Source organism: Osmerus mordax, chromosome 3 (assembly GCF_038355195.1).
Source record: "Osmerus mordax isolate fOsmMor3 chromosome 3, fOsmMor3.pri, whole genome shotgun sequence".
Lineage (NCBI taxonomy): Eukaryota > Metazoa > Chordata > Actinopteri > Osmeriformes > Osmeridae > Osmerus > Osmerus mordax.
This window is the reverse complement of record NC_090052.1, coordinates 5,363,621-5,371,416: the sequence shown is the minus strand read 5'-3', so window position 1 is coordinate 5,371,416 and position 7,796 is coordinate 5,363,621. Positions and strand designations below refer to the sequence as shown.

The 7,796-nt window shown below is 49.0% G+C and overlaps 1 protein-coding gene across 1 annotated transcript in view; it reads left to right on the top strand.

The window, feature by feature from the left end:
• grin2aa (glutamate receptor, ionotropic, N-methyl D-aspartate 2A, a) overlaps window positions 1-7,796 on the top strand; it is a 67,404-nt gene that overhangs the window by 35,503 nt on the left and 24,105 nt on the right. Inside the window, 1 exon segment of the mRNA XM_067232551.1 lies at window positions 1,418-1,532. Within this exon segment, the coding sequence (XP_067088652.1) occupies window positions 1,418-1,532 (115 nt within the window).

The window sequence follows — 7,796 nt, the reverse complement described above, 5'->3', positions numbered from 1 at the left end:
ATGTGTGGGTGTTTAGGTGCGTGTGTGCATGTGCATGTCAATGCATTTGTGTGCATGCGTGCGTGTGTGTGTGTGTGTGTGTAGCTCACTATTCTTATACCCTTTAGATAAGTGGCCCCTCAGAGGAGAATGGAGAGCCATCTTGTAAAGAGGCACAGAGGGTGCTATTGATTCCATCACTGCTTTGCTCTCCTGCAGTTTCATATAATTGGATTCACCACTGTATCCAGCGTGTGTGCGTGTGTGAGTGTGTGTGTGTGTGTGTAGGAGTGTCTGCCGTTGAACTGGATCGATCTAAGAGATATCTTTCCCTTGGGGGGTTGATACCTGGATCTATCGTCCAATCAGTGAGCCTTTTACACGGCACACCTGGTTGCACAAGCCAATCAAATGTGTTTCAATCCAATAACAGCCCAACATCTCACGACTCCTGTACAGCTCTCTGATGTCATTGCAGTACTGAGAGTTAGACTTAGTATGCCTATTGCTGTGTCGTGTGTGTGTGTGTGTGTGTGTGGGGGGGGTTCCTAACCAACTTTCTTATTAAAGCAATGAGACATCAACATGTTGGCTCTGTGAAATGTCTCACACTCACACCTTTTACGTCCATTTGTCCATCTTTTTGGAACTCCTGTTGACCTGTCAGTGCCATTGTCTCCTCTCCTCAGACGCACGGTCAAGTTCAAAGGGAACCCGAAGCTTCTGAGAGAGAGAGAGAGAGAGAGAGAGAGAGAGAGAGAGAGAGAGAGAGAGAGAGAGAGAGAGAGAGAGAGAGAAAATAAAAGAGACAGAGAAAGAGGAAGTATAGAAATGATAAATATGTAGAGGATGTGGTCCTAATAATATCTTCCCAATGTCTTCAATCATGGCTAATGTGACATGTCATGTGGGAAGGTCATCAATGTAAGTGTGTGTGTGTGTGTGTGTAGGTGCGTGTGTGCATGTGTGTGTGAATCCAGATCATTATTCTTTGTCTGCTGCTCTGGACGTATTCCGACCTTCATACATTATATTTCAGCTTTTACACAGTAACTCTCAGAAAAGCTATTTATAGCTGGAAATTAAAACATTTAATGTTCTGTCATCGTCTGGACTTCTTACCTGCTATGCCAGTTAATGCTTTGCTAATCTTTCATTGTAGTGAAACGTTTTTCACCCTATAGTGTGTCACTAAAAGTTCTCACCTCTTATCTTTCTTTTCTCCTTCCCTTTCTCCCTCCCTACTCGTCCTTCCCTTCTCTCCCTCCATCCTCACACTCCCTCCCTACTCTCATTTCTTGTCTCCCTGCTTCCCACTCCCTTTTCCCTCTCCTTCCCCCCTCTCTCCCTACTACTCATCTCTCCCTCCTTCTCTACCTTCTCTTTGCTCTTTCCTGCCTTCTCCATCCCCCTCCTCCTCCCCTCCCTCCGTTCCCAGGTACATGATGAATGTGACGTGGGATGGCAGGGACCTGTCCTTCACCGAGGATGGGTACCAGGAGCACCCCAAGCTGGTGGTCATTGTCCTCAACAAGGAAAGAGAGTGGGAGAAGGTAGGGACTCACACACACACTCACGCTCACTCACTCACTCACTCACTCAGACACACACGTTCACTCACCCACAAACACACGCACACATATGAATTTGTACGCACCCACACCAACACGCATGAGTCACATGCTGTCAGTCAAAGACAGATTTCATTTCAGGGTGCATTCACATTGAGTTAATGGTTTGGGACATGCTACAGTATCCAGCTGTTACAACGGGATGTAAAAGATGCTTTGTATTTACAAATGTCTACCTCTTTAGGCTTGTTACTATAGCTCTTATCCTACAGAAGGAGAAAGAGAGATACAGAGAGAGAGAGAGAGAGAGAGAGAGAGAGAGAGAGAGAGAGAGAGAGAGAGAGAGAGAGAGAGAGAGAGAGAGAGAGAGAGAGAGAGAGAGGAAGGAAGGAAGGAAAATTGCTAAGCCAATCAGTGGCCCTTTTAGATCGTTAAGGTCGTTCAAATACTTCACACTACGTACCGTACATGTATGCATACGCAGGATTGCTGCCGCACGAATTGTGCGTTCATTTGGTGCATACTGTGTGCAAATCTCCCTGGGCCTTTTCTGTACGCATACACAAAGTGCAATACCAACACTATCCAAAGAATATCTGATGTTCTGCAAGATGGAAACAGCAAAGAAGTAACAGTACACACTGACTGTGAATTCTGAAAAAGAAGGCGCCGCTGTCACAGTTTCTGTCGTCTCCTGAAGACAGATGTCAACAATACCTCCCCCCTTGGCCATGTATTTCCGGTCAGGTTAAACGTTTTGTTGCTGGCCCGTGTACTAGTAGACACAGAGACAGCTTTTTACAGAGTGTTGAGGCCATCGTTTTTACAGGAACAAGGTCTTCCTTCTATCTTTCCATCTCAGAATCTTTCTCCTGCACTCTTTACCTCCCTCTCTCTGTCAAGAGCAGAGAGCTGTTTGTCTCTGCAGTGGCCTGTCGTTGTAAAGAGTGATTGCAGCTTTGATCTCTTCTGAACCCAGAGTTAATCAAACTTTGAGCCCTCTGTTATTGGGGTGTGAAAGGTGAGTGTGTCTGTGTGAATGAGTGAGTGTAGGTGGGTGTGTGTATGTGTGTGTGTGTGTGTGTTTAGCCTCCCATTCACTCTGCTAACAGTTAGACCCTGCTCTGCGTCCAGGGATGACCACACTCAGAATGTTTGTCTGAGGGAATCCCTGTTGGGTGGATCTTATTGAAGGGCTTCTACCTCAACCCTGTACACTCTCTCTCTCTCTCTCTCTCTCTCTCTCTCTCTCTCTCTCGATCTCCCTCCCTCTCTCTCTCTCTCTCTCTCTCTCTCTCTCTCTCTCTCTCTCTCTCTCTCTCTCTCTCTCTCTCTCTCTCTCCCACACACACACACACACACACATACACACACACCGTGGAATGGTTTCCGGCAGGGAAAAGCTGTGTGTTGTTGTAAACAGAGAGAGTATGAAATTGATCAGTCTCACCCCCCCAACCATCCCTCATCTGGTGCAGGCGAGATACTCGAGATTTCAAACAGGCTGGAAAGAGGAGGGAAGAAAGGGAGGAAGGTGGGGATGGATGGAGGGAGAGAGAGAGAGAGAGAGAGAGGACAGAAGAAAGGGAGAGAGATGGGGAGGGAGGGATGGAGAGAGGAGAAAAGAAAGGGAGAGAGAGAAGGGGAAGGGAGGAATGGAGGGAAGGAGATAATGATGAAGGTCTCTGTAGCTACCAGGGAGAAACAAGCAGGTGTGTGTTGACTAGTTTACAGCCCTATGCTTCAGCGCACAAGCACACAGACACACATACAAACATACACACACTCACAGCACTCCTGCTCCTAAAGCAGCTCAGGGGCTGCAGAGGTTTCCATGATCAAGCAGTGAAAATTCTGTACAAGCTCTAAAAGGTGTTCTCTAGCGACTCAGGGTGTTGGGGAGAGAGGAGAGAGATGTGTGAGGGGGGGTGAAGGGGGGAGAGGAGGGAGAGGTGAGGGGGGGGAGGGAGGGAGGAGAGACAGAGGTAGGGAGAAAGGAAAGGAGGAAGAGAGATAAAAGGGAGGGATGGGAGGAGGGAAACAGGTGGAGAGAGGAAAGAGAGGTAAGCAGAGGACAGAGGGGTGAAGGGTGGAGGGAGAGAGGTGAGGGAGGGGGGAAGAGAGGCGGGAGATGTCAGGGACGTAGGGGAGGTCCACCTAGCTGGGGCTCTCTCTGCTTTCACTAGAGGAGCTCAGATCTCAGGCTTTCATGTGGTAAACTCTCTCTCTCTCTCTCTCTCTCTCGCTCTCACTCACACGCATACACACACACACACACATACACACATGCCCAGGAACAGGCTGTTCTTCAGAAGCTGTGAGACGGTCTGTCTGCAGTATTACCAGTGGAGTCCAGAGTCTTAGCTGAGCTGCACAGGGCTTTATCAGCACCTCTGATGTTCTACAGACCTGGAGGGTCGAGGAGGGGATGAAGAGGAGGGGTGAGGGGGGTGGTGTGGAGAGGGAATGGGGGTGACATTGGGAGGGGGGGCGGTTGAGGGGAGGCATTGTTATGGTAAAATCTAACTATCCTGTGTTTAGTGCAATATTGGCCTAGTCTAGTAAGGGAGAAGATGCATTTTATTGACTGATGTACAAAACAAGGGACCTGTAAAATGACATTTGTAAATGTTCCTTCCTCTGGTGGGAAGCCTAGCTGGTTGGTGTGGAGGAAGTCCCTCCTACATTGTCATAGTCACAGGAGCTCATGAAAGAATCAGGAACACCCGGGCGCTGACCTCAAAGATTCATGGAACATTCTAGCGAATCTAAGATTAATATTTCACAACTGAGCTAGAGATGGAGGCTTCTTTCCTACACACCATGTTCATCTTCTAGTTCAGCAGACAGACAGGTTCGGCAGACAGACAGTCCAGCAGACAGACAGTCCAGCAGACAGACAGGTCCAGCAGACAGACAGGTCCAGCAGACAGACAGTCCAGCAGACAGACAGGTCCAGCAGACAGACAGGTCCAGCAGACAGACAGTCCAGCAGACAGAAAGGTTCGGCAGACAGACAGTCCAGCAGACAGACAGTCCAGCAGACAGACAGTCCAGCAGACAGACAGGTCCAGCAGACAGACAGGTCCAGCAGACAGACAGTCCAGCAGACAGACAGGTCCAGCAGACAGACAGTCCAGCAAACAGACAGTCCATCAGACAGACAGGTCCAGCAGACAGACAGTCCAGCAGACAAACAGCCTGTGGAGCCTCGCCGCTCACACTCTCCAGGTACGCTAACACTACTAACCCCAGTTCTCTCTAATTATCTCTGCTAGCATGGGCTTCCTGCTTGGGGCAACACAATTTGAACACACGCACCTACACATAAAGGCACACACACACACGCACACACAGGTGTGATTGGGTGCCAGTCATGCGTGTATTCCCAGAAGTGTCAGTCTCAGCAGAGAGAACAGTGTTTAGAACCCAGCCATCACTATTCACGGCATGATTTCAGTTTAACTCAAAAGGGCTTTTCAGCTAAACAAGATGTCTGGATGCAGGCATGCACACTCACTCACACACACACGCATACTGTCCACAAACACACTCTCTCCTCTCAAATACACACTGTAGATACAGAAAGAAACAGATAGACACACACACATGTACACACTGCACACTCATGCACACACTGTACACACATGCACACACTGTACTGTACACACATGCACACACTGTACTGTACACACATGCACACACTGTACACACATGCACACACTGTACACACATGCACACACTGTACACACATGCACACGTCCCCTCTCTTTCTGTTTTCTCCTTCCCCCACCTACACACATTCACATTTCCTCCACTTTTATTTTGCTGCTCATTCTCTTCTTTTTCCACTGTGTTTGTATGTGTGTGTGTTTGTGTGTGAGTGGGCTTGTGTGTGTGTGTGTGTGCGCGAGTGACTACAAAGGTGGAGGTGGCAGATTGCTTCTGTTGGGTGATTTAGTCTCGGGGCAGAGCCCATCTACAGGGGTCACCTGAACCTGCTGAGAGAGAGAGGGAGAGGTGATAGAGGGGGAGGGAGAAGAGAGAGGGAGGGAAAAGAGTGAGATCCATAGAAGAGAGCAGAATGGCAGATGAGAGACAGAGGGGAAAATATATAGTTTTAGAGGTAGAGAGACAGAGAGACAGAGTGACTGAAAGAGAGACAGTGATGGGGATAGGGGACAGAGAGACACAGAGACAAAGAGACAGAGAGAGAGAGAGAGAGAGAGGGGTGGGGAGAGAGAGAGAGGGTAGAGAGAGGAAGGGGAGAGACAGAGAGAGAGATAGAGAGAGAGGAGAGAGAGAGAGGGTAGAGAGAGGAAGGGGGAGAGACAGAGAGAGGTGGGCTATTCAGAGTGCACGGTCCTCTCTCAGTGGCGTCTGATGATGCGATAGGATTGTCAGCGAGGGAAATGGGATATATGCGCCCGCCACACTAATCCGACTGGCCTATCTCTGTAACCTCCCACCGCCCTGCTGTCTCTCACACATACGCACGCACCGGCACACCCGCACAAACGCTGCTACATACACCCACTCTAATAAACCCACAAACACTCGCAGACAGACACGCAGAAAGGCTCACACAAACACACACGCATACGCACACACTAACATACACACATACACTAACACACAAATACACTGTCTTGGCCAGGCCCCCCTTAAAAAAGAGATTCTTAATCTCAATGGGTCTCTCCTGGTTAAATAAAGGCTATAATAATAACTAACATACACATAAATGGGCACACATGCAAATACACATAAACACAAAAAACGGAACAATACTCTGTCATGCTCACACACAAACATCCACGTCTGTCCCAAGGCCTCTCCACTCCTTTCCCCCCCCCCCCACTCTAAGAGAGCTTTGTCATCCTGGTCCCCATTTTTCCAATCATCAGCTCCTTTGTCATTTTGGAAAGCAAACCCTCATTTCTCCTTTCCCTCTGCCAACCCTCTGTCCATCCCTCTCCACCACATCTTCATCTGTGTGTATGTGGTATGCGAGAAGTGTATGTGTGTGTGTGTGTGTAAGTGCGGTATGTGACTGTATATGTGTGTGGTGTGGTGGCTGTGTGTTTGTAGAAGTGTGGTTTGTGTGTTTGTGGTGTGTGTATACGTGTGTTTGTGGTGTGTGTATATGTGTGTTTATGGTGTGGTGGCTGTATCTTGGTTTAATGTGGTGTGTGTGTGTGTGTGTGGTGTGCGTATTTGTGTGTGAGTGTGTGGTGTAAGCTGGGGCAAAGATAGAGTCAGCGTTTGGCTCTGAGCTTGGTCGATAGGGAGATTTCTCTCTGCATTCGTTTATGGCCACTTCTTTTTAATTACTGAAGAGCTTAGAGACAGTAGGCTGACAAAGAGAGAGGGAGAAAGAGAGAGAGAGAGTAGAGAGATAGAGAGAGAAAGGGAGGGAGGGGAGGATAAAAGAGAGAGGGTGTGTGTGAGGAAGATAGGTGGAGGAAGAGGAGGACGGGAAACTGGACAGGCTGCTGAAGTCAGCGACTTCCTGCTCTCCTCCCCCTCTCCTATCCTTCTTATTTCCTCCTGTCTTTAACATCCTCCATATATGGCCTCCCATATATCTCTCTGCCAAGTCCACCGGCAAGCACATTGATTTATGTGACCAGATCAGTTAGCGATGAGGCTGTGTGTGAGTAGGTGTTTTATGGTGTGAGTGTGTGTGTGGTGTGGCATGTGTGTACATGCGCATGTGTGCACACTACGTGTGTGCAGTGTGTGCATGTGTGTATGTTGTATGTACACGTGTCTACTGTATGTGTAGTGTGTGTGTGTGGTGTGTGTGTGTGTACTGGTCCATCCTCCACTCTCTCCTATCCTGCGACACCCTGTTGTTCCCCTCGGCACCCCCCTCTCCCCCAGAACCCCTTTCCCCACCCCCTGTCTCCCACAATACCCCTCCCCCTTCTCTCCCTTCCCTCCCCCTCTCACCCCTCTCCACCCCCCCCCCCCCCCCCCCCCTCCAACACACACACACTTCATAGGGACGGGGGAATGAAAAACAGCTGGGTTTAGATAAAGGGACCATGTTTAATCTCCCCTGAGAACGGAAGGTGGCACACACACACACACGTTCCAGGCATGTGAGAGGCTGACAGTGAAAACAGGTTGAGATGTCTCTGCCCTGTGACCGTAGAAACCCACTTGGAGAAACAATTAAAATGCTAATTTCACATTCTCCTCTATCTGGGTGCTAATGAGTTAGCCAGTCAAGCGGTGTTGCTG